Source organism: Plectropomus leopardus, chromosome 8 (genome assembly GCF_026936395.1).
Source record: "Plectropomus leopardus strain MGB_pleo_1.0 chromosome 8, ASM2693639v1, whole genome shotgun sequence".
NCBI classification, from domain to species: Eukaryota; Metazoa; Chordata; class Actinopteri; order Perciformes; family Serranidae; genus Plectropomus; species Plectropomus leopardus.
This window is the reverse complement of record NC_142183.1, coordinates 32,826,384-32,854,059: the sequence shown is the minus strand read 5'-3', so window position 1 is coordinate 32,854,059 and position 27,676 is coordinate 32,826,384. Positions and strand designations below refer to the sequence as shown.

The window sequence follows — 27,676 nt, the reverse complement described above, 5'->3', positions numbered from 1 at the left end:
ACTGTTTTTGCAGTGAGGCCCATTTGCATAGAAAATTGTCAATTATGCACCAAACGTAAGCATGATACCTCCTATAAATATTCACAAATAGCAAGGGGAGTTTGAGACGCTATTAGCTTGGCAGTGCAGTTAGAGGTGCATGCTGCTCTTTGCAGTGCTTTGAGAATTAATTTTGCCTCATTGGGGGAGGTTTAGCAGCCACAAAAGCAGTGCAGTCCATTTGTAAATCGTGAGTGTGCAATTCATATAGGGCCCTTCTTACAATGGAGCCTAAAAAGTAGTGTCCATGTTATTATCATCACTCCCAGGTACCAATCTCACTGTATGCATTCAGTTTAAAGATGCAAAATGTATCTGTGTATTTTACAACTCTACAGCTGAAAGAGATGTTGCTTACTGATGATAAGTGACATATTAGCAACAGATCAATGACTCCTTGTAATGGAAAGCTGTCCCAAAGAGAATTATCACCTGACTCGGTGTGTCGTTTTAGCATCTTTTGGCTCATTGTTCTTGATTTCATGGCCGGCAGCTCTTCTCAGCACCGAAAGATAGACACAATATTAGCAGCTAGCTGGTTAATATAGTGGATTTATCAATTAAAGAGCCAAATATTTTCTTAGGCATTGGCTGAGACTAAAAACTGAGTTAAATTAGGGCTGGGCAATATGGCTTTGAAATAATATTGCAATATTTTGAGGCCATATCACAGTACACAATATATATCCCAGTATTTAAGAATGTTCTTTAAACTAATTTTACTAACTAATTTAATTTTAGAATTAGTTACCGTCTGGAGCTCTGCAAAAGCCCTGCTTTGTATGTGTGTGTGTGTGTCTTTGAGAGGCAGAGAGCTGCAGGAGAGAGCAAGAGAACTGGAATGCTAGTGGCTTATAAAAGGAAAAGTGACAATTCTTATTTTTAATGTACGCAATATAGTCATTATATATATCCTAGGTAGAACAAGCAACGATACATGAGTATATTCGATATATCACCCAACCCTAAGTAACATTCATCAGGTAACCATAAATCAAAACTTAAAATGAATTCTAACGTTGCTTGATGTGTATATACAGTAGGCATCCATTGGCAAACATGTTTGCCATATCAACTTTAAGGTGATACAATGTCAATTTTTTTGTGTTTACAGCTTATAACGTCGCCCTAAGTGGCACAAAAAATAATTTAGTAATGCAGCTCTAACGTTGATCTGTAATAAATGTGTCATGTTACTCCTGCAGCCGTGTCTTAAAAAAAATATCGAGTCGTTTTCCCTTGCTCTGCCTGCAGAGCTAATGTTTTCTTGGTATGTGCACCAATAACTTCCCCATGTTATTTAGAAAGTATATAATTCAGAAAAATTAAAACTCTCCTGCTTTGAGAGAAAGCTGAATGTAATGAGCAATAATTTAGTTAATGGGAATAGTAGATCTGATTACATTTCTTGTTTTATTGTGTTGCTGATTAAGCAGCCAGTGCCAGGAATGCAAAAAAACCAAATGAAATCTCAGACAAGATCTTGCTTTTCTCCGCTTTGTTTAGTGAAATCAGAATCGAACTGGCTTTCTTATATCGGTTCAAAACTGTTTTTGAAGCCTCTTTTATGTTTTCCAAACACACAACAGTGGCAGTGATTGCATAGTGGAAGGTCTGCAAAGACAAGACTGAAACACACACAAGCATTTATACAGGGAGATTAACTCGACGTTCGCCAGTATTGTTTCAACTGTGATGTTAATAGAGCAAAGTGAGGTGAAAATTTAATTGAAATTGAAAGAGAGAGAGAGGGAGAGACAAAGAGAAGAGAAGAGATGAGTAATGATAGAAGAAGAAAAACAGGCCGGAGACTGCAGTCATACAGTATCTGTCACTGTGTGTGTGTGTGTGTGTGTGTGTGTGTGTGTGTGTGTGTGTGTGTGTGTGTGTGTGTGTGTGTGTGTTGCCTCAGGAACAGTTGATGGATTTGCTGCTTGACTGCTCACACAGATTGGTGCCTGCTGTGATGGCAGCCTTGAACTGAAATTACATGCATACTCACACACACACACAAAAAAAGAACTACACATAATTGCAATTTCTGTGTGTGCGAGTGTGTGTGTGTGTGTAAGTTGGGACGAGCGGGTGTGTTGCCTCTAGGAGGCCATTTCAAAGCAGCGTGGAAGGATGGATGAACGCAAGGCCAACCAAAGCACCAGAGAGGATGAGACAATTGAACAGGTTCAAAGCGCAGTGTTTATGCGTTTATTAATAGCCGCTTATTATATTCTGTGTCATTCTTATTGAATCAGTGGCAGGGTGGCTGGCATCCCCAATAATCATACTTTTTTTATTTTTTAATCGGTGAAACGAGACAAAAACACAACAAGAGATAAACAAAGATTAATTTATACAGCTTGGAGAGAGTTCTGTTTCACTCAAGAGTTTGATGATACGTTCTGCTAATTGAGGCAGTTGGAGCAAATTAGGAATTATCTTGATGTTGTTTTTGATAACAGTGGAGAGAATTGCCCGCGCTGCACACCTCTAAATCAAATCTATAGATGAGATGAATGTGTTTTCTTTATATTTGTGTTTGGGATGTGAGTTTTTTGGGCTGCAAGTGTAGAGGAGGTTTTCTAGGTAAACTGTGCCAACTAAGGATGAGATAAACATCCAACTACACCACCTGAGGAATTTCAGCCCCAGAAAATAACAATACACACTGTAAGAGCAAGATAGTATGTGTTATGAACTGACTAGATACACAGACTCTCCATTGCAAAACAGCGCTATAAAGATATTCAGTTGATAAGCAACTGAAATTCAGTAGTGAAGTGTTCTGCCATGTGAAAATAATTTTACTAAATATAAAAAAAGAAGTATAATTTCTGAAAGTATATTTTTTACATGTAACCATAACGTGCGGTGAAGAGACATTAAACAGGATGATTAACATCCTCAACAGGCCAGTACCAATGGCAACTTCCTTGGCTGAAAACTGCAGCCAGAAAATGCAGGTCTTTGAACGGCACCTTGAGTTTGGTTACAGAAGACAGTCACTCCCCATAGACTCTTGTCAAAATGCCCAACTTTATGTAAGAAATAAACATGTTTCCAGTCTGTCTCAAAAAATGGTTTTGGTTTACACAGCCTGTCACTGTAACTAGGGTGAATTTTCTTTATAACTCACCATAATTTTTCCACTGCAACCTGTCTTTCAGGTCATGATCATATCACAAGTACAGTTATCTGTTCTACTCCATTATTGCTATTCTCACCATCAGAATACTCATATTTACATATTTATTTTGACTGATGGAAATCCTCATGTCATGTCACTTCATTACAATTTTTATAGCTATCTTTGAACTGTTTTTTTGTTTTGTTTTTTTTTTGTATGTCAGTGTCGTCTTTTATGTCGTTGTTGCTATGTATAGTTTTTACCATACTACTCTGCGTGCCTTACAAATTGCCCCTCTGGGACAAATAAAGTGTTTTTGAATTTGAATTTAAATTTGACTGATACATTTTATTAAGGCTTAAAGTTATGCACAATCAAGGGTGGGCTGTTTTGAATGGCAGGCTGTCTGCCTATAGTGTCCTCAGCTTCTCAGTGAAATCGACCCCTCGCTCCTCCAGGGTGAAATGCTGAACTTGAGGCTTTAAAATGAAAGTCCACAAACTACTTAAAATGACTTTTTGTTGGTATTGGGTTTTCTTAGATAGAAAGTATGGTGTATTCAGTCTTTCTGTGGTGCATTCTGTGAGCTGTGGTGGTATGCTGATAGTGTATGGGGCTCATCATTCTTTAAGATGTAGTAAAGTCTCATCTGCATTAAGTTGATTCTGCATGTGAAATGACGATGCTTGAGAATTTGATGCACAACTATTACATCAGTATTCAGCATGTTTTTCCCCTCTAGCCTTAAATAATGCACCTTTAAGATCACACACAGTAGCCGAGCTAAAGCCTCGTAGTGTGTAGAATTATGATTTTGTCCTGTTGATAAGTAGCCATTAAAGGATTCATCACATGTATTGTGAGACTGAATCAAAGTTTGGAGCTGTGATTAGCCGTCAGGCTGATTTAACCTCAGACTGCTGCTGAGGAGCTGACAGATGTTAGCGGCACATCGCTCTCTGGTCAGTTTTCTGGTCAGACTCATCTTTGGAGAAATGAGCTGCTGTTTGCTAGTTGCTGATGTCAAAATGCAGTTTCTATTCATCCCACTATTCTTTGTTAATTTGTTAACTGATTTGCTGAAGAACCTTGTGTTTCAAAGCAAATAACTATAATTATGTGAAGCACAGGTGTCACAGAGATCAACAAAGCGTGGCACATCCTAAAATAAATTCTGTTCTTTTGTTCTTTCAAAGATGAGCGTGTAAATTCATCTTTTTCGTATGTTAACTTCACTTCACTGGATTTTTCTCTTTTTTACAGAAGGTCAACATTTACAAGGATTTTAATGAATATGGACTGATTTACAAACATCACTAACAATGTCTTGTTGATTCTTTGGTGGCGACAAAGACAATTTGACCTGCTGATGTTTTGATTTAAATTTGATGTCGTGAAATTGATTTTATTAAAAAAAATCCCACCTTCCATTTTAAATAAAAGTACTGGCATAATTGCTATGTAACCTTTATTCCTGTCCTTTTTGAAGTCTTGGTTGCATAAACGCTGTTTACAGTAAAGATTTCTTTCTTGCTTGCTTGCTTGCTTGCTTGCTTGCTTGCTTGCTTGATTTCTTTTTTTTCTTTCTTTCTCTCTGTCTTTCTTTCTTTCTTTCTTTCCTTTTCTCTTTCTCTCTGTCTTCCTCCCCTCTGTAGTGGAGCATCAGGAAGCAGCAGTGAATCCGAGAGCAGTTCAGAGTCGGACACAGACGAATCAGAGAGCAGCTCCAGTGACAGCGAGTATAATCAGGCCTCCCGCACACACACTCCAGAGGTGAGATGACAAGTGTTACTCTGTAAACACACAGTGAACAACATGAGTTCATGGATAAAATGTATGGGATGGACAACTGAGCTAATTAGTTTCATGTGAAGAAACAAGCAAATGTTAATATTTGTGGGAGAAACAGCTGTGTAGCAAATGTCAACATTCCCAATATAATTATGATATTTGGAATTATATATTCAGGAATATGTGTGAAAAATTAGTCGGGAAGATATCGGAGTTATTGTGCCGTGTGTACAGATAATACTGTATTATAATGCTGGTTGCTAGTTCCTATTTTTATGAAAGGCAGAGGTAACATTAGCTTTGTTACAGGAATCTCAATCATTAAGCAATCATTCAATTACTGGCATTAGAAGATACTGACAATATCATGTTTGTCTCCAGCTCTGACGATTGCCTCCAATTTTGTTTATATTTCATAGAGACAGATGGACTTTCATGTGTTTCTTCACCACTATTCACTCAACAGTGTGTCTGACTGTGGTTGTACATTAAACAGTCTCTTCTCACGGTCTCTGGTTGGTGTTCTGAAAGTCATAAAGCTCCAACTGCACAGGGATGAATTATAGCATTATTTATCACATTATTTTAAGGGCTTAACGCCACCTGATTTCATAAGCTGACGCAGTCATACACACAGAGGGAAGGAGAGAGAGGGACATGCAGATAAAAAGACAGACAAGCATGTGGTAGCATGTAACACATTTAAAGAAACCATCAAAACAAAAATGAACACTTAAAGGATTTATGATGTCAAGACAGAATACACGTTAAAGTGTCAAAGTATAAAGTATAAAATATATCTGGAACTTCCTTTGAGTTTTCAGGTTAAATTCAAATTTGCATCGACACTTTAGAAATAACCATTCCAATAAAACTGAGCTATTGTTTCTGAAATATTTAATAACTTATAGGTTGTGTTTTCCCCTGCAGCCTGAACCCCCCTCAGCCAACAAGTGGCAGCTGGACAGCTGGTTGAATAAGGTCCAAGCTCAAACCAAACCCCTGGTTCCCCCACAACAAGAACATGGCACAGGTTGGTATAGACAGTAGTACAGACCATATAACACTTTACATGTGACCAGAAATGTATATTCAGCAGAGAATTAATAAAAAGTTTCTTATCATTGACCAAACATTGACTCTTGCCCGCCATGTTTATGCATTTATGACGTCAATTGTTGTCAATTTTCCATACTTTGCACCATTTCTGCTGTCCTAAAATGTCACACAAACGTCACAACTCAGCAACTCGGGAAAAATTGAAATTTCCCAATTTCCCACACATAATTATGACTTTGGAGGGCCGTTCATGTGCTCGTAACACGAAAATACTATAAATACAATATTTCCGTGTAGCACATTTAGCAGCATTATTCTGGTCTGATTCTCCTCTGCCCAGGCTCTATCACCCAGGGTCCTGGGACTTTCTCTCCAGGGAGTGAGGCACCAGGAGTTGGTCCAGCTGCCAAGGCCAAGCCCTGCGGATCCAACAGCACCCCTGTCCCAGCTGCACCAACGGTGGAACACAAGGACACGAGGGGAGCCTTTTGGTAGGAGCTACAAGTGTTTTTGTGTGAAAATGTGCCAATGTAACTTTTCAGATGTCATCTGTTGAATGAATTAATGAATGAATGACACACTGACAGATGGATGAACAAACTGTAGGCAACAACTGACAAAAATATGTCTCTAGCCATAAAAGAAAAATCAAATCTTGCTTTCCGCAGCCCTGGCAGAGAGAAGGCCAAGGCCAAGCTCAGCCAGAAGGCCTTGGGGGAGAGCCAGAGATCAAAGATGAGGATGTCACCGGGCCTGTTGTCAGGGCCCGAGGTCACAACCCCGAGGAGGAACACCACGGGGAAGAAACAGCCCAGACGGACAGAGAGGTCAAACAGTGTGGAGGATAATCAGAGCCAGACATGGAGCAGAACAAACCAGCATAGGTAAGGACAAGAGGACAAGACCCCTCCTTTATATTTTCGCTAAGCTGTATGTGTGCATACAGTCACACCTAGGACTACACCATCAGTATGTATTGCATCACAAAAGTATGACTTACTTATCATTTATTTATTTATGATTTATTTTGCTAATTGAGCTGTTTATCTAAGATGGAGCTACAAATTCAGGATACTTTCTTAATTTTATTTAATGTTCATAACAGTTTCCCCTATATGAGGGGTATATATTATCAAAGAGCCACATTTCAACATATTCTCTACTTTGGTCTTATCTTTATCAGACTAATAGCCTTAACAAATCAACACCGTCAAGATTTTGAAGAAATTATTTATATTATATAATTTAAAAAATAATGGCCCCAGGATACTTCACTGGGGGATGCCATAAGTTATGGATTTAAGACTAGAAAGCCTCCTAATCAAATTTTCAAGTGTCTTTTTGATGGTTGCTTCAATGAAACCTACTGCTCTTAGCTTATACAGCGGACTACCCTGTTCTATGGTAAGGATCTCTCTTGTGTCTGCGTGCAATTCAGTGAATGAGCAGTCAAATCATGTCATGTTGATATAAATCTTAATTAAATGCAAATTCAGTGTTTGGCTATTGTGATGGATTGAGTAGAACAAAAACATTGCAACAATTTCCTTCTTGGTTAGTACTCATATGTTATAACTTACATATTAGTTGTTACTGATGAAAGTATTACAGTTACTTTCAAGGCAAGAATGTCACTTAGTGTGGAGAGCTTACAGAGGCTCCAGTGGATCCCAGAGCTTTTTGGCAGCTAGCCACTGAACACTGTCACTCCCACATCTGCTGTGAAAAATGCTCAGATTGAGTAGATGTCGTGCCAAAGTGGCTGCTCAGCTTGATGTTAGACTAATTGAAAGAAAAACACAGACTTTCTAGCTTTGTTTCCTTATTCATTTCTCCTTCAACCACTTCTTCACTTCCCCTCTCCATTTTTAAGCTTTCCACATCCAAACAAGTTCAGCTGAATGCATGCTGTTTTCAATTATTTCATGCTGTCTTATATTTTTTTCCATTTTGACACACATTCACCCCCTGCAGCTGGCCAAGGCAAGCATTATCCTCCACTGTTTGTCAGTGTAATACTGCATGACAACAGCAGTGCCTTGCTCAAGGGTGAATCTAATTCGGATTGTGACGCTTCCTCCTATTGTGTGGTTTTTTTTCCCCCCACTGTAGCCCCGCAGCGAGGGAGAAGGACCTGTTGCCTCCCCCCTCCCTGGAGCTTCAGAACCCCCCAAGGCCGCGAAGCAAACCCCCCAGTGGGAAAACAGCCCCCAGGAAAGAACCTCGCAGTGCTACCAACTCAAACAACAACACAGTAACTCCACCAGCAGCGCTACAGCAAACCCCCGTGCCAATCCCTGCTGTCACTGTAAACCAGGTTAGTGTCTGGGAGTGGATTACACATGTGTGTTTGTAGGCTTCCTAGGGAGTTTCTCTGCATTTCTTCTATCTTTCCAGTGTTGGTCTTAAAGGGATAATTTGCAGATATTCAACCAGCTTTGTATCATAACACTTAGGCTTGTGCTGTAAAGAAAATGTTCAAAGTGGTTTGATATTGAGCCAAACACCAGACCAGACCAGTTTACCAAATTTTACCAGGTGTCCCACTTGACTAAGCAGCAGCAACTCAGTGGAACATACTGACACCATGTCCCAACAGAAAAGAAGTGTTTAACTATCACGTAGCAATGCGTAGCACCGGAGCTCTGTATCCACACTAAATACATTAAATATGCTCCTCTGTCACTCAATGTAAACAGACTACGTAGCTATCAGCTGTGCACTCGAGATCAGACCAGAGGCATTAACATTTAAAAGATGGGTGAGTAACCTACTTGTTGTCTTCTTAAGTTTGTAACATTAATTTCTAAATCAGAAAATACACATTTTATTTTGTGATATTTACAAGAAATGATAAGCAATATGTAGCAGCAACAACCCAATGTTAGTTTTTAGAGATTGTCTTTTACCTCAGCAGAAACATTCAGTTTCCCAGAGATCCAGCCAGCTAACAATGTATTCAGGTTCTTGTAGTGAAATATGTAGATTTTGTCAAAATATTTCCTCATTTCAACTTCATGAATCAACTTGTGCTTTTCCTCTTCGGTGCTTTCAAAGCGAGCAACAAATATAAACAGAAACATAGTGTCCTACAGAAGTTCATCTCACAACAGTGCTTGCAGCCAGTAAGAACAGCTCTTTTAATTGGTTTCAAATCCAGAATGTTTCCATTTCGGCAAAGTCTTTTTAAGAGAATAACTCTGCTCCTTTTATCAGCCCAAAAAGTAAACAAACACAGCTCTTTCATATATACAACCTGTGTGATACCAGTTGCTCCATTAGTGAGTTTACAAACATGATATTATATAAATCATGCTGTCATATTTTTTATTACTAATGCAGTGATTTGGATTTAGCACTGTGACTTAGGTTTCTTTTGAAATTGCCAGAACATGAGGTGACATAATGACATATGTGGGTTCAGCTAGTTTGCATAAACTAAACTGGTTTAAGCTCGTACACAGTACCAAACTGGTAAAACTGGAATGATGCGACTCTAATAATGTGTGTAGTATGTGTAAATAAAATAGTATAAAACTGCCTCTATCTTACCAGCGCCCAGATCTTGCTGGTTTTAGGGCTGTTGGTGATGCAGATTGTACTTCCTCAGTTTTGTACACCAATCACCATGGACACAAAAATGTATAGAAGCAGATTGGGAGAGACCTGCCTTTCTTTATCTTTTTCTTTCAAACCAAGAGTACACTCAGATGAATCAGCTGATCAAATAAATATAAACCAAGATTCTGTCACTGGATTACCTCCAATTTTTTTCAGAAAAATATTTTTCAGTGCACTGTTTGGCCGTAACACAAGATTTTGTGAACATGATTTGGGCACCATACTGTTTCCTGTATTGTGAAAATGGAGGCTAAAAAAACTTAGATCAAACTGTTAAAGGAGTTCTGTTCAAATACAAACCAATATTCTGTTAGCGAGTTGCCTTTTTCTTGCTTCAGATGTGAAAGAAACATGGTTCAGCTTGCTGTTTACCTGTAAGTCAAGATTGTTTGTTACAGCCTGGCTGACATATTGTTTCAGGGCGTTAATACCAACTCACATTACATTACCCGCCTGGTGTGACATAGTGCATTCTAGTAGTTGTAGGTTTTCTACCTCTTTCTACCTAATTTATGAAAAGAACATCTTTCCAGCAGTGAAATACTTCTGAAATCTTTGCTCATAATAATATCTCAAAGTAAATCCAGTTAATATTTATGACTGCTAGAATATTAATCCAACAATCCCTGTCTTATTCAGAAGACTTTCTCAAGGAAGAAGTGCATGACACAAGCAGGCTTGAGCTATATCTATTTTTTCTCACCTTCCTGACATTTCAAAATGGTTTATGGTATTTGATGGTATTTGTGTAAAAGAGATGAGAAGGTAAAAGTCATTGTGGTGCAATGACTACTATACTATAATACTGTGATACCCTTACCCTTCACTTATCAACATCTGAAATATGTTAAGAGACAGTTTAAAACCCAAGTTCTGCCAAATGTAACACCATCTGTGTATCATGTAATGATCATCTCACCCTTATTGTCTCTGGATGATTTGTCAGAGCCATAAAATTCCACAGGATAAAAGCTGTATTATTACGTGACTATTATGACTCAACACTGACTGGTTTTTATCGAAATATGGGAAGTAAGAGAGGGAGTCAAAGAGATAGAACTGAATTATCAACCATCATCCTGAACCTATAATGAGTGAACACTCTGTGGTTTTATGAAGATTGGGTAGTTTCAAGGAGAAAGAAAGGAAGGATAGAAGGAAGAAAGGAAAGAAAGAAAAACATTTGCTGTAAACAGACTTCATGTGACCAAGACTTTAAAAAGGAGAGGAATAAAGGCAGTGGAAGGTGGTACTTTTCTTAATAAAATGAATTTCGTGACACCAAATTCAAATCAAAACATCAGCAGGTCAAACTGTCTTTGTCGCCACCAAAGAATTAACAAAATATTGTTAGTGATGTTTGTAAATCAGTCCATATTCATTAAAATCCTTGTAAATGTTGACCTTCTGTAAACAAGAGAAAAATCCAGTGAAGTGAAGTTAACATACGAAAAAGATGAATTTACATGCTCATCTTTGAAAGAACATTTCAAATTTATTTCAGGTTGTGCCACGTTTTGATCATTTTTGATCTTTGTGACACCTGTGCTTCACATAATTATAGTTATTTGCTTTGAAACAAGGTTCTTCAGCAAATCAGTTAACAAATTAACAAAGAATAGTGGGATGAATAGAAACTGCATTTTGACATCAACAACTAGAAAACAGCAGCTTATTTCTCCAAAATTGACTATCGTGAAGCTGACCAGAGAGCGATGTGCTGCTAACATCTGTCAGCTCCTCAGCAGCAGTCTGAGGTCTGTCATAAATCACAGCTCCAAACTTTGATTCATTCTCACACTACATGTGATGAATCATTTAATGGCTACTTAGCAGCTTATCAGCAAGACAAAATAATAATTCTACACACTACGAGGCTTTAGCTCAACTATTGTGTGTGATCTTAAAGGTGCATTATTTGAGGTTAGAAGGGAAAAGCATGCTGAATATTGATGTAATTTTTTGCAGTTAAGGGTTGTAATTTTACATCCATTGTATCATGGCCATATAGAGGTGCATTACATAATCTGCTGGCTACAATAATCTACAGTAAGTTTAAACCTGCAGCAGCTAAAAAAAAATCCCCCGTTGTGCCCAAAGCTAACCTCAAAATCAAGTGCAGTGCTAACATCTGCAACCTGTGCTGTGGGTGCTGTCACGACACTTGATCCGCTGCCAGCCTTCACTGCGCAGAACAGCTTGCAGGACAGCTAATGTCAGTGAGAAGAGAGGAACTTTCCAGAAAATGTTGCTAAAGACTTCTGCAAGAAGAAAGGAAAATCTTTTGCCAGCAGTGTGAAGACGCACTATACAGGGGACAGTTTCTTCTTTTCTTTTTTAACAAAACACAACATGGCGTTTATTGCAAATGGATTTTGCAGATGGCAACATGCATTGGAAGCATTCCAAAAGTTTGAGAAAACTGCCTGGTGTCTGCCAAGCGAGTGGGTTTTGCTTCAGATGGGGAACATTAGTGGTTTTTTTCTTTGCTGCATCTACCTCTGTAGTTGCTTTCTCATGTTGATGTTGCACGCTCCTTTTGTTTTAAACTACAATCATTGATCATTTCACATCTATTAACAAGCATTCAACATGTGAGGGACAATTTTGATTGGATACAAAACTGTCAGAGATGCAGGTGTGACTCAGCAGAGCTTTCAGGACAACAGACTGAGCAGATGTAGGCTGGTTCTGCTCGCTGGCTCTTATCATTCACACAAGAATAATGTCAGGGTGTTGAATTGATGATGCACAAAGAGCTTTGAGACATATTCTTCACTCACAGGTTGAGGATGGGTGTTATTTTATGTTATCCTCATTACCAATGAATCTACCCTACTAACAAGTAACAAGTACAATAAGTCTGTGTAGCCGAGGCCTGATGTATCTGATTCTTCTGTGCAATAGAAGTTGAAAAACCCCTATTAAAGTGCTGTATTTTATTTTGACAATAATTTTACTGCTGTAAATGCTCACTGTTGTAAATATGATATAAGGTGGTAGGCAGATCCCTCAAAAATACAAAAACAAAACAAACAGCGGAATGTGAATAAACACCTTCCTCCTGCAGTTCTCCCCTCTCTGTCTGTAGCCCCTCCCACCAGATGACCACAGGCATATGCACATTCTTCATACCCAGTGTTTCCCATGCACTTATTTATTTAATCTTATTTCATTGTAGAGCTATATCTCTGTTTATCAGACCGCAAATGAGACAAGACTTAGTTAGCTAGCCATCCCACAATCCCTCCGCTTCACTCCTCACCACTTTGGACTGCTTCTCAGGGAGGAGAGCAGACAGCAGATGTAGAGACAGACCTTTAGCTTCAACTTTAAATTTGGCCTGTACCATCTAAAGACCTTGACATCTAAAAGCTTGCGTCTTTCTCACATCGTGTGACCATGTTGAGGCCTCAAACTTCCATGTTTCACCATGAAAAAGGGAAGTGGTTTATAACTCGGGATGTAACGATTAACTTAACTCACGATTCGATACAATTTATTTTGAAATATAATATGAGATTATAGACAAACTATGACTGAAAAATATTCTATTAATTATTCTAAACAAACACTATACAAAATACTGCATTTTCTCTTCTTTTCTGTATAAAATTAAAGAATCCCTTTTTATTTCTGAAGGAGTGTATAAATGCAAAACACAAACTATGCAATGAATACATTTCTGGACATTCACAATGCTAGGCAGAGAGGGCAAGTTTGAAGAACTAAGCTGGCCATTTCCAACTCGTGGGTGATACAATGGGCACACTCTTTGGCTCTTGTACTCGTTTGAGCGAGCAGGGCTACAAATGCACTTGTCAGTGAGACTTGGCCATGTAGTCGTCGTTAAGGAGTAACGTCTGTCGGCGGGGTGGACCGGAGCTCCTCACTATAATACCGGCTCACACGCTGCATCATGTTAGTTGTTCTATTTGTGTAGTTAAATACCCTCTTGCAATATTTGCAGACTGTTTTTTCTGTTATCTTCTCGCCTTTGTCGTGGAGCCTTTGCTTCGTCTTATTTACGTTGGCGAGCTGTCTGTTGTCTCGGACATGACGTAGGATGTTGAACACATAGTGATGTGACACATCAAGCAAGCAAAGTCAAAAGTAGATTATCCCCTCTGCTGTTCAAAATGAGTATCGTGGTTCATTTTTCATCTCACTGTTTTAAATCTTTTTAATTTTTATTGATTTTTAACTGTCTCGTGATGCATTGTTACAACCCGATTTATAACACTTAGGTATATGAACCAAACCAAACTTCACATCCTGAACACATATACATGCCCATTGTTGTTTATAGTCACAGCGCCACCTACTGGCAAAAGGAAATTTAAAGGAAATATCTTGCTCCAGAGTCCAAACTCTCTGTGCTTATCAGACTTTCACAGAAATAAACCAATTCAGCCGTCATCCTGCCAGTAGCCCAAACTGTACAAGGGCCAGTTCATCGTAGGGTCTAACCTGTGTAACAGCAGCAACAGAAAGTTTGCTTATGTGACAGGAAGTGGAGGCTATCCGGTCCTCTGGCACTGGGGTTTGCTCTGGCTGGATTTGGGTTACTGCTGACAGGGGGTCTGTCTCCAGAGCTGCTGTCTGCTTTCTAAGGATGAACTGTCTGTAGCAGCAAGGAGTGAGATGAAGGACACACTGTGATCTGAGGCTCTAGCTGATTTTAGCTTCATAAATGTGAACTTGGAGCTGCAGCTGTGAGCCTTTGATTCCAGTTTGCAAAAGGCTAAACTGTTAACATCATTTTCTTTCCATCTGGGAAACTCTTTACCAATATTTATATGTTTTTTTTGTCTGTATATTGTCAGTTTTAGATTTGTCTCTTTTGGACGCTCTTTTGAAAAATATCTTTTCCTTTTTTGGGTTGCTTTCATCACCAATGCTAGAATAGCAATATTCTTTGCAAGTTTCTTAACTACTGAGTGAAGCTTTCACTAAATAAACATCAAAGAGCCAGAAGCCAGGAGAGAGGTCTCTGAAATGACCTGTGATTGGCAAAAGTCTGCTGTCATGGTCTAGATTTTCTAAAGCCTGAAAACAGAGCCAAAGGGAGGTGCAGGAGTATAGTTTCTCTCACTCCACTTGAATTGCAATACCCTCAACATTTTATAATAGGATTTTTGCTTAATATCACTAAAATAAAACTGCCTACCCCAGCTATAATCTGCATCTGAAAATACTCCCCAACAAATGTATTATATCCTTTTTTTTAAGCATTGATTGTCCAAAAAAAAACAACCTACAATACCTAGCTGCTTCAGGAAATTACAGAAAAAGCCTTTTTATTTCACGAATTTAAAAGATGTTTGGTATTTTCATGGATTTTTTTGACACAGTGGAAAAAAGCATTATGATTCCTTATTAAACAGCCATTCTTTACTTTGAGAGTTTGCAGAGCTGAAAGGTCACTGCAAGTAGTCAGCAATATGTTGCTGTTTTTAGAAAAGGCATCAATTATTCACTTTTTCAGTTTTAGTCTAACTCTAGACTTCACCAGTGAGGGGACTAAAAAACCTTCATAGTGTTGACAATGTGGTAATCAAGGCTGAATTTTATCGCTGCCATTAGTGAGGAGAAACTTTGAGTGGCCTCTGAATGATCTTTGATAAACATTCTTTTTTTGGAGAACTGCCTTTAAATCTGAGAAAGAATTCAAAATGAGAAATGTGAAATACATCCTTTAATTTGCATGTGACACATCAGCTGCCTGTGCTCAGTTGTGTGACTGGTGTGCAGCGAATATTCATGACATACAAAATAATACAGTCAAACATGTTTCATTTCACTTCACAGACTAATAGAACAATCTGTAGAACGAAATTAAATGAAAGGGAAAATACTGCAACAGTCAAAAACATAAATATCGAATAGAACATTATAACAAAAATATGAAAAATATAAAAAACATAGCACAACAGAATGTACATAGAGGTGTTCCAGCTGTTATGTTAGGATTTATATTAGCATGGTCCTATAGTCTACTGATTAATTATGCGTGGTATTTAAATATGAATATGCATATGTTCTAATATGACTAGAAACAATTTAATGTGTTATTTAAAAACACATGGGACAGGAGTCATTCTTCTGGGATTAGGTTTTTAGGACAGATTTTTTTTTTCTACTCAAGTCATGAGCTTGGGACAGGACAGGAGTGAAAATTCAATCCCATGTTACCCTCTCGTGTGCAGTAACTATGTAAATTTTGTCGCGTTACATCAAAACACCCTTGACTTTAGATTTATTTATTTGTTTATGTTATGTCTCAGAGCTCACTCCCTTTTCTCATTTTTGCAAGCAGGAAAAAAGGAAACACAGAGGTCCCAGCACCAAAATCACGCCCAAGTCCAGAGAATTCATCGAAACCGAGTCCTCCTCTTCCTCCTCTGAATGCCAGTCAGATTCGGAGGAAGCCATCAAGATCCCCACCATGCCCCCTCAGACCACGCGCTCCGCGATCAACACACAGACTCTGTCCAACACACACATGCACACGCCTGTCCTCCCATGCCTCGGCTCCGCTGCAAGCGTGGGGACATTTGGAGGGAAGGGACTTCGAGTTAAAGACAGTAGCAATGTGACCACTAACGGTAGCAGCAGTAGTAATAGTAGCATCAGCAGTGGTAGTAATGCCAGCAGTAGTAGCTGTAACTCCCTCAGCATCAGTAACATCAGTGGTTCATTCGGCACTTCTGTTCCTGATCCTGGAGGGTTAGGAGGACAGTGCAAAGACCCAGAGTCCATGTCACCACCCTCCAGCCTGGGGCACGAGGTCGCTCTGTCCCCCTTGAGGGAATACCAAGAGATCCAGAATTTATGGGTGAAAATTGACCTGAGTTTGCTCAGCAGAGTGCCTGGCCAGGTTTTGGGGGAAAGATCTAGAGTGGGTATTACAGAAAGGGACGGAAGTGAAGGAATAGACAGAGAGAGACAAGCGGAGAGGGAGAGGATCGGGGTGACCGAGAGAGAAAGACAGAAGCAGGCTGAAAGAGAGTGGCCGGGACTCAGAGAGAGGCAGAAGGTACCTAAAGGGGAGAAACAGGAAGAGGAGAATGAGCGATTAGTGCAGGACAGAGAGAGGCAAGGTGACAGATTAACAGAGAGAGAGAGGCAGATGGACAGAGAGGACAGAGAAAGATTGGGGCTCGGGGAGAGGGAAAGGACGATGGGGAGAGACAGAGAGAAGGTGTGCCAAGGTCTGGGGGTCCTGGATAACCCCCCTGTGCAAGAGCATAGTAATCCCAGGCTGGCAGGGAGAACGGAGAGAGGAGAGAGCGGAGGCAAACACAGGAGACAGGCGACTGGAAACTTGGTGGTCCCGACAGAGAAACACACCAGCAAGAGCAAGAGGAAACACAAGGTGTGGTACCCAATTGTCTCTGCTGTAGTTCCTAAACATTCGCTCTGATTTTACTCTGAACCTCCCAATCTGTGTCCCGCTTTCTCTCAAATTCAGATACTGTACTTAGATATTGCATGTTTTCTGTCCTCTATAATCCAGTCGGACCACAGTGAGTCATCAGTCAACAGCAATAAGAAGCTGCGATTGGACAAAGACTGTCAGCTCCTCCCACCCTGCATCTCTCCAATACACAACCACAAGAACAGCTCCGTGGGGTGAGTGTTAACTTACATTTTACACAGGTTGTGTTTGTTTACATAAACAAGACATGGCACAGTTAGACAATGTGGCAACATTTTGGAAGCTCACAGAGGTGAGCTACAAAACATAGACGAGGCAACATGTAAACTCTGCGGATTGTGGTGCCTCGTCTCTCTCTGACTCTTCTTGTCATTTAGTGTTTGTAGAGTGAAGGTAGAAGCCCTAAAACATGGAAGATTGGTTAACATTTTAGTACCTTTGGTTTCCTCGTCTCGAGATCAACAGGGTTTTTTAAATGCATTTCCGGTAGGATGTATCGGAAACGTCTGTTTGCCACAGAGCTTATTTTCTGCAATAACCCTAGCAAGGAACCACGACAATGTAAACTTTCAGGGTTGGCCTTCAAAAAACAAAAAACACATCATCCCTGCAGCATATTGGCGGTTAACAAACCAACTTGGGGTACATTACTGCCATCAAGTGGACAAGAGTTCTACGCTTCATTCATGGCATCTCAGGCCACGTTTACAAGGAAACAATCATTTTTAAAAAAGTTTCGTGTTTTGAAAACAAATGCTGTGCGCACAAATCTGCAAAAATGACTAAAACTGTTGTAGTATGCATGCCAGACCAGTAGTTGGCGGTGTGATTTTGTAATGAAACAAAAGACGCATGCACACACACTTCCTTCTACAGAGTGGTGAGCTATAAACAAACAAAGATGGCTAATGCGCGAACATTTGTATATGTATGTATTTGTACCTTCGTCAGCGTAAAGGTGGATTTAGTAGTTGGTGCATGTAAGTAATGCGTCTCCGTTGATCAAAGTGATGGTGGAGTAAATCCACACTTTGCTGGCTGTTACATTAAGGAGGGTGACAAGCAAAAACAGCACTCGGGAGTCCGCCATTGTTGTTGTTGTCCACCTATTCTTTCATTGCTATTGACTGAGATCATAATGCGCATGTGCAAAAAAGTCCCCGTTGTCAGAGGAAACTCTGTAGTGCCAGTTTACATGACAATAAAAACAGTGGCGTTCTCAAAAGTGCGCTCTCTGGAACCCATTTTCCAATCTTTCCATTTTCAGGCACGCAAAACGGCGTTGTTATGTAAATGAACAGCCAAAACACAACAATAATGGATTACCAACCACAAAAAAATGAAAAAAAAAACCAAAAAAATGATAGAGAAAAATGTTAAGTATCCAGTCTTAAGTTTAACTTAAAAGTTAAACTTTGCAAAATAACAACAGCAGAGCTTGTGTGGTTAACCTCCTTTTGTAGCAAGTATGGCCAGTAAAGTTTTGCTCTGTCTCCATGGTAACAGTGACTAAGAAAATTGGAGCGCTGTGTTAATGCAACAGTACATGCTAAGTAAGGGCAGCCGTAGTACCTACTGAAAGTAAAAAGAATCAGTATGTGATTTGGCACGCACCCTGCGTTCCACCTGGGGCAGCTGATGAGTCAAGTGCGACACTTCGTGGTGAAATTCAGTATATTAGTCTGGTCCAGTGTTTGGCTGAGTAGTAAACCGGTTTGCACATTTTTACACCAACCCAACTCTCGCTGCATGACACAACAAATGTGAGGACTAAGTAATTCTCAACTTTGCTTTTCCCGTTTTCCCCGAAACACCACATTCTCAGTGACTGGAACAGACACTAGTGGAGGTAATCAGACAAGTTTACTGAGTATTTTTAGTAAGGCTTAACATTTTTAATGTGGTGATGAAGTCACTGTAGAGGTGAGTTCAATCCACAGCGTGACACGGGAATGACAAACTGAATTTCAGGTTTCCGTGTGAATTATTAAAAACAGACTAAGCTGACTGTCGCTATAAATAAGCCTCAACGTGACAGCTACAGAGGAAATATTTTTATAGCATCTCAGCGTTATCAAAGAGTGTACAGCTGGGAAAGGTACAAGGGAAAGAGGGGGTGACCTGGACTTGAACCCACGACATGGGTACAGCAGATGTCTCAGAGAGACTGTTTATCATGTAAGAGGTTTTTTATGGAAGCTGTAAAGTGAATAATGTGATCATCCTGCTCACACCCATTCAGCAATTTCTAAACTGTGACTTTTAAGATATCATTAATCTGTTTAAATCAGAGAGGTCGTATTTTGACAACAGATCATGAGAAAAGACATGTTAATGATCACGTTTAATTTTATTTTTCTTTGTTGAGCATTTCAGCACAAATCTTAATCAATGTCATCAATAGTCTTAAAGTCGAATTGAAATCTGAAGTCATCCTTTTTGTGTAAAAACATTGTAAGAGTGTTTTTTAAAAATGTATTATCAATAGGTACTTATCATTAAAAGGAGGAGAAAAGAGACCTTGAAAAAATAGAAATGTCTCTTTTCCTCTAATAACCGTTTTCCACCAAATTAGCTCTGGTTCTTGAACAGCTTCTATTCAGGTTCCTTGGAACTTGGTGATATGTAGAAAACCATCCTGTGTTTCAACCAGTTTTTTATAGAACAACTGTAAAGATTTGTCATCAACAGAGGGTGCTCCACAATGCAGAACAGAAGATGGAAGAAGATGGCACATTATTGACCTATGAGCTGTTGATCTGTTTTTACAGATACTTGTTTTTTTACCAAAAACAAGAATGGTTCAACAACTTATTATAAAAAGATATAGAAGACTATTGCGTGCAAGACTCCATTTTCTCGACCTGTAGAATATGATACACCTACTGATGTTGTCATGGTTCAGATTTCAGTTCAGGACAAACCTGGTGATTTTTGGTTCCAGCTGGGAACCTATACTTTGGGTACCAAAGCAATTTATTTTTTTGTTGAAATGCTCCAAAATTAGATCACAAGTATGCCAAGAGTGAACAAATAATGATAGATATGAGTCTTCTGCACGCCAAAAGGTTGATTGCAATGTTCTGGAAAAAGACTAGCAGGCCAAGTGTTGCATACTGAGTGAGGAAAAAGCTGTTAACCTTTCCTTTGGAGAGAGTGACGTATATTTGAAAAGGGAGGCAGGGTATGTTTGAAAAGGTATGGGGACCGTTGAATTTGTTTGTGAAAGATACAGATATTAGTAGATGGATTATGCATTTAAGATTTATGTTATTTTATTATTAAGTGTCTTGTGTCTGAGAAGTTGTTCTTTGTGACTTATCTTTTTTTTGTTTTTGTTTGTTCTTGTCATTGCTGTTGTTTTTTCTTTGTCTAGTACACTTTCAGTGTGTGCTTTGGTTGACAAGGCATGTATCTACATGTTTGATTTAATACGTATGCATGTGTTGATGCAAGACATTTTAAATAAACATATCATTAAAAAAAAATAAAATGTTCCAAAATTAGGTGTGCTACCTGGGACAGTATTCGTTCCATGTAGGTGTAAAGGGTTAGGGTAAACCTTAATCCTTTGTATTGTCAGCAGCTGGCAGGCTGAGCTCCTGGAGGGGACCAAGAGATAAAGTACACATACTGGTTTTTTAGCTTACAGGTCATGGACAGACGGTTTGTTGTTAGTGGTATTGATAAGTTAGGACCACATCAGCATTTACACAAACTGAAGTGACATCTGCACCCACTTGATGTGCTGTTGAATGTATCTAACCAGCTAATTAGCCATCTAGCATTAGCCTGCAAGCTGAGACTGTCAGTGAGCGTCATAGTACAACAAGCTGCCATGCTGGACAAGATGAGTGTTGATGTAGGTTGGATAACAAGGAGATTTTAGCAGAAAGAGCTCTTTAAGGTAGTATTTACAAGTCTGTGAATCCTGTTTTGTGTAGCAGATTTTTAGCAAAATTCCAGCAAAAAATGCATAGATGGGGGGTGCTATCATGTATCCAAAACAAACACATGCATTTATCCTGTTTGGTTGCTCGTCTTTCCCCCAAAGAGTGCAAAGGACAAATGATCAAAGGAGAAGAGGAGAAGATAGAACAGCAATCTATCAGTTTTGGTGGGTCTTTAAAAGTAAGAAATCTTCCCATCTGGCCAAGTAACTGTTAAGTCATTGCGAATGTATTGCAGTAGAACATTTGGCAGATATACTGTGGTCATTTTGTGCGATGGGGCTGTAAATTTCTTAACTTATTATCCCTTTAAAAGAGCTGTGAGAGCTCTCACATGCTCTCCTGCACACACTGGCATCCACTTAAGGATAGACACACACAAATGCACACAAATTAGCATAGTCATGCACACAAACACGGTTGTACACATCAATTATTCTGCACACAGACACAGAAGCACACGCACACACATAACTCACGCATTTACACACACACACACACACACACACACACACACACACACACACACACACACACACACATAACTCACACATTCACACACACAGCAGCTAATTAGTCTTTGTCTCCCTGGTTTTGTATATTATCACTAATGTCGGGGCCCGGGGCGTTGTTCTGCGAGCTCAGCAACTTTTCTCGCTGCATCAAACCCCCAGAGTTTCCAGGCAGAGGAAAAACATAAAAATATTATCTGTTGTGTTGCAAACAATATGAGTCACAAGAGCAACAATAAGGCAGCTGAGGGAATAATCGTGGATGCTCGAGCAGGGAAGGCAGAATTACAACAATTTTATAAGGAAAATATCATTCAGCAACTGCAAATGAAGTCGCAGCAAGATAGTTAGACACTGTTATCTCAGGAGAAGGGATTTACACGCTGGATGTTTGTGTCAGAGAATGCACTTTTTGTGACATTGTTGATGATATTGAGATGGTTATGAGAAACAAAGTAAAATCAAGAAAAATCATGTATCAGTGTCTCATTATGGTGGAGCAACATAACATGACCAAGGCCAAACCTTTCTAAAATACAAAATAAAAATAAAAAATACATGTAAAAGTTGAACATACTTAAAGGTAGAAAAGTGTAAGAGCCATAAAGGTTTGGAGATGGTAAAAATCAACAGAACAGTAGCAAAGTAGAGTTACAGTGAGATTGCACGATCTTGCTGAGCGCAAAGAGTTAAGTTCACGGAAGTACATTCATGAACATGTTCAATAGCAGGTCAGGGAGGGTTAGGCAGGATTAGTGTTTGCTTGGAGGGTGAGCAGTCAGGGCAGCTTGGAGGATCTGTTTAGGGGTCGCAGTAGGCAGCTTGAAAGATGACTTGGGGCCAGCTCTTTTTAAGAGCAGCAATCAGCTGCGCAGCAGGACCTCAGGAACTCAGGACCCTCAAACTTGGTCTGTGTCTTAAGAGCAAGAGACAACAGCGTCAGGGGGACTCAAGTAAAAGATAATCCAAAATACTAAAATAATAGTTTGTAATCAGCACTCTGCCAGAACCACTGACGAAAAAAAAAACACAGCTCTGTGTGGTAGTATCGAATACCATTTTTGATACCAAGGACAATATTTCAGATTAAGGGAAATATAATTTGCAATTTTCATTAAAGACTAAAAAACAAAGGCTATAAAATGACTACGATTTAAATTTTAAGAGAGAGCAAGAAAGCGCAGCTAGTGCCCATGTGCCAACACATGAAAAAATAAGTATTGAAACCATGTTATGCATTGATGGAAATATATTTCTGACAACACTACCACAGATACACACAATATACACATAGATTCTTGGCTTTGGTACTCCATTTTTATTATTATTTTTTTTTATATTAATGCCTCTGCGCCAGCGATAGCCAAGGCATTTTGTTTTTTGGATTATCTGAAGATGGCCTTGAGGGAGTTTCCTCAAATTTGGCACAAATGTTCACTTGGACTCAAAAATGAACTGAATAGAATCTGGTGGTTAAGAGTCAAAGGTCAAGGTCACAGCGACCTCATAAAACATGTTTTTTGCCATAAATCAAGAACCATCTTGAAACTGTGCTGATTGTGCAGATCTTATGTGTGTGAAGCAAGTTGACTGGTGCGGGGAGCAATGCAACCACATGGTGTTATGTCTAGTTTTAAAGTTTTAACAAGCCAAAGTCTTTGCACATTTGAAATGAAAAAATCAGATTGCTTTGTTTAAGTGCATTATTACATATAATCTGAGAAAGAAACACTATAAGCAGTCAGTGGGAATTGCAGTCCTGCCTCACACCTATCATCCCTCGAAGGTGTTAATTGAAACAAGAATCGCACTTTGGTAAAAAGCACAAGTAAGTTAACTAATTAGACTTCATATCCTAAAATACATTAGGAAAAAAGATCATATACTGTTATGATCAATAAATGAAATCTTTCTGCTTTGTCTTTCTTGTGTTCGTGTGTGTTCGTGTGTGTTTGTGTGTGTGTGTGTGTGTGTGTGTGCTCAGTAGCTCTCTAAACAGGAAGCAGTCTCGACGGCGTGACGACAAATTGCTCCCACCCCTCCTGTCCCCCCTCTCTGATGATCCCCCCCGTAAACGAACCTGCGACAGCAGTTCCTCCCTCAGCCAGGAGGGCGGTGTTGCCGGGAGGCTGCCCTGCTCCTCCTCATCCACTTCCTCATCCTCACACAGACACAGGAGAGGAGAGGGCAAGGCCTCATCCCATGCAAGAAGTGGCAGTGTAAGTTAAAACTATTATTATTTTTTTAGGAGATAGGCCAACTGGTCAGTTTGAACTCTAAATGATAATAAGTTGAACTTTAAGATAATTTGTGTCTCTGAGGTAGATTATTGGCTCTGGTGCTTCTTTGTCCACACTGTTTTGGAGCAATAGAAGACTGGTGGCATTATCTCTTGCAAAATTGAGATGCTCACCTGACACTGACACTGTTCCAAAAATAACTCTGGAGTTAATGGCATGCCACGCTTAAAAGGAGTGAATCTTCAGCATGACACACGTCTCCTCTGATGTGAGTCATATTTCCTGAGCTGCAGGTCTGTGAGCCTCTGGAGCCAAAGACACTAAAATAACTGTTTTGTTTAGTGGTGGAAGAAGTTTTTAGATCTCTTACTAAAGTGTATTTCCTGACTCTTACTATCAAAATAAATAAAAATGTAAATAAAAAGCTTAAAGAAATTGTTTCGTATTAAAACTCTAAAGGTTATAGCTTCGTTTTATGAACTAATACTGTAAAAATCTACATGTTCACTTTGTCACATTAATTTACAAAGTAAATAGTGTCTGTTTCCTAAAGGCAACATGATTAAGGGGGTCTCAGCCCTCTTTGCCATGCTGTCACTCAAGATCCCACAACCCTCTCTATTGATTCCACACTCATCATGCCAGATCAAGACCTAAAAATCTAAAACTGAAAAAAAAAGTAGTGAAAGTGAAAACAAGAGTGCAAAGTTGGAAAAAAGATACCTAAATCTGAAAAAGTTAGATTTGAAGTTGTAAAAAAAAAACCCAAAACCATAAAATCAGCAACTGAAAAAAACAAGACCAAAAAACTCAAAAAATACATATTATAGCAAACAATGAAAATAAATAATTAATTTAAAAGAATACTTGAACTGAAAAAAGAAAATATTTAACCTCAAAACATTTTTTCCACACTTATTTTTAGTTTGAATAAATTGAATACACGCAAAATTCAAGATCAAAACTCAATTTTCAGTTGTAAATTTTAGTTTTTCAATTTCAGTTGCTTTATTCAAATTATTAAAACTTAAAACTATTAAAACTGATTTAGCTCCATAAATATACATTACACATGGCAGAAAGAGAGCTTGTGATTCAGACAGTTTACTCAGTTAAACAGCATTTCCCAAATTGCAACTCCTACTCATAACAATGACAGCAAGACTTCTAATTCAGCTGTTAAAGTGATTGCATCATTGTGGATGAAAAGCCAGCAAAATTTAATATTTAAGTAGCTGGTTAATGAAAGCTTGACATTGTAGCACTATTTAATACTATTAAAACCATGGATATATGTTTTTTTTTCTCTACTACAGGAAGTTGATAACCATAGTGAGAAGCCCAATGGAGATGGTTACCATGCCAACGGACAGTCAGACTCTGAGGTGTGGTCGGAGCCACTGATAGAACCTGCCGAACCTCGCAGGCCAAGGCTGTCATTCAGCGACACGTATGTTAAAAAAATACAGTCTATACCACACAAAAAAAGCATGTGCTCTTCATTATCAATCATTTATTTTTCTGAGTTTGGAGACATCACGTGTCTCCTCTTATAGCCAAAGAGTGTTTTGATTAGTCCTCTGAATAAATACGATACGATGTCTTTGCATCAGAAGATACGTTATGTAATTATACTGTATGAGTCTCTGAGCTGATGTTTAAATACGTTCAGTGAAGACAGAGCAGAGATTTCTCAGAGGGTTTTCTTGAACAAAAGTATAACTGCAAACTTGAGTGTCTTTATTGCATTTTGAGGCCGTCCAGACTGAATTTGACAGATGGTTTGCTCTGAACAATTAAAACTTTTTAAATGTGTGGCAGATGGGGAAGTTAAATTCTTGACAGCTCTACTACAAGCAGCTCCACTGGAATTTCACTGGCTATGTCTTACCGCCACCTGGATCTTATGTTTATAGTGATGCATTCCAGTGAAGAGATTGGATTTTTTTGCCAATATCTGCCAATATATGGCAACTCATTTGGCTGATAACCAACACTGATTTCGATATTTATCCACTTTTATTCCCCACCTAATTTTAGTGATCAAGTCTCCTTTGTAGTGGAATTAACATCATATTATGCATATTCTTATCATGATGGCCCACCGGCAGACTGAGACATAAAATACAATGCTTTTCAGTGTATGTACTCATCGTGCAAAACAAGAAAAATACTTTTTTTTTAATGGTTTTTTTTTTTAAGATTATTTTTTGGGGCTTTTTTGCCTTTAATTGCATAGGAAAGGTCAAGCTTGAAGGGGAGAGAGAGAGAGAGGGGGCCACATGCAGCAAAGACCCAAAGCTGGAATGGAACCCACAGCCGCTGCGGCAAGGACACAGCCTCTATACATGGGGCGCCCACTCTATACACCAAGCCACTGGGCGCCCCAAATAAGAAAAATACATCTGAGAGGATTTTTTTTACATTCCCGCGAGGAGGCACTCAAGCCAAAAATGGGGGTTTAGTTACTCTTTGAAAAAATAAAAGAATAATACTAGTTATGACACACCTCAGGGTCAGAACTGAAGATCCACATTTTTAATCTGCAAAAAAATTGTGGAGATGTTGTTGGAATTCTGTAGGTGCAGCTGCCAATTAGACTGAATATAGTTTGGATGCAGCCTGAGTGAACAGTTAGTGTAACACACCCAATGTGTGAGCTTGATAATTAATCCACCGCTTGATAGTCCACAGTTAATAATAATAATTAATTAATCCAGATCCCTGTACGGGCCACCAGCTATAACAATTCACCCTGTAAGAGAATAACCCACAAGGTAAAAGATCCGCCCGCAACCTGTTTTGTAGCGTGTGTATCTTTTTACTTTGAGTTATTCTTTTACAGGATGAATTGTTTCTCACGCCTTATCTTGAGACATCTGATTTGAAGGAGGATAGTCATCATCATACTGTATATTAAATATTTTAAAACAACACACACCAGGCTAGATGGTGGCCTGTTAGTGTGTTGCAGGTGGAGTAATGTCTGCAGGTACCTCAGCACTGGTCCAGTTGTGCTGAAACCTGGAAAGATGATACATCTTGTTACTTATTTGTCCCAAAGGGTTCCTGCATTATTCATGAAACAGCATGTTTTGTTGTTATACTAAGGTTACACTAAGCCTGAGGTATGTATACCTAAGTAGGCTACTGTATATAACTCACTGCAAGCTACTCGTTGCCACTGATTATGTAAATCACTCTGCAGGGATTTTTTTCTTTTTTGAGTTTTTGTTAAACGACGTGTCGGTGCAGACGTGCTATTTATGCTCTGTGTAACTGTACTTTTCCCAGAGTTCACAGCGCAGACTACTACATGCAGGAGGCCAAGAGACTGAAGCACAAGGCTGATGCTTTGGTAAGATGTTGTTTTCCACAACTCTTTCTGCAATCACACGAATTTACACCTCCATAGAAGACGACAGGCACACAGATAGCAAGAAAATGATTTGAAAACACACAATGCTAACATCTACAGTCTAGACTGTAATTATGTGTGCACCCGTTCAGATGTGTTTGTCGTTGCTCGTGTGTGCGCACAGCGAGTCTCCGAAGAATGAAAATCTATTTCATATCAGGCACTGTACTGTATAATTTGTGTTATTTATTGCACCATTTGTCTCCAAGGGAACATTGCATTCAAGGACTGATGATGTCTGCAAGATTATACAATATCAAAAGAATTATCTGATCCCCTCCCGAACAATGAAATGAGATTTATTTAACTTGTTATTTATCTTATGTTTACGCGTTGTTCCCTCACATTTATCTGGGGATTTGCATCTTAGCAGGAGATTATTCAAAGAGACGACTGTGCGTCTGCCACAATGCTGTTAAGACATTGCTTATTCTGTCTCTGTCTCATTCATGTCTTCTTCTCTCTCTGTGTCTCCACCGTG

General features: G+C 39.1%; 1 protein-coding gene across 2 annotated transcripts in view; it reads left to right on the top strand.

Moving 5' to 3' along the window:
- The window catches only part of aff2 (ALF transcription elongation factor 2), a 201,466-nt gene that overhangs the window by 147,750 nt on the left and 26,040 nt on the right, over positions 1-27,676 (top strand). Inside the window, exons 11-20 of one of the 2 annotated variants that reach the window (XM_088081386.1) lie at positions 4,819-4,936; positions 5,885-5,987; positions 6,354-6,504; positions 6,682-6,897; positions 8,126-8,330; positions 15,954-17,012; positions 17,154-17,269; positions 23,525-23,756; positions 25,094-25,227; positions 27,072-27,135. In XM_088081386.1, coding sequence (XP_087937512.1) covers positions 4,819-4,936; positions 5,885-5,987; positions 6,354-6,504; positions 6,682-6,897; positions 8,126-8,330; positions 15,954-17,012; positions 17,154-17,269; positions 23,525-23,756; positions 25,094-25,227; positions 27,072-27,135 — 2,398 coding nt within the window. Of the gene's footprint in view, positions 1-4,818; positions 4,937-5,884; positions 5,988-6,353; positions 6,505-6,681; positions 6,898-8,125; positions 8,331-15,953; positions 17,013-17,153; positions 17,270-23,521; positions 23,757-25,093; positions 25,228-27,071; positions 27,136-27,676 lie in introns of both variants that reach the window. The other variant, XM_042493782.2, reaches the window with a different exon arrangement.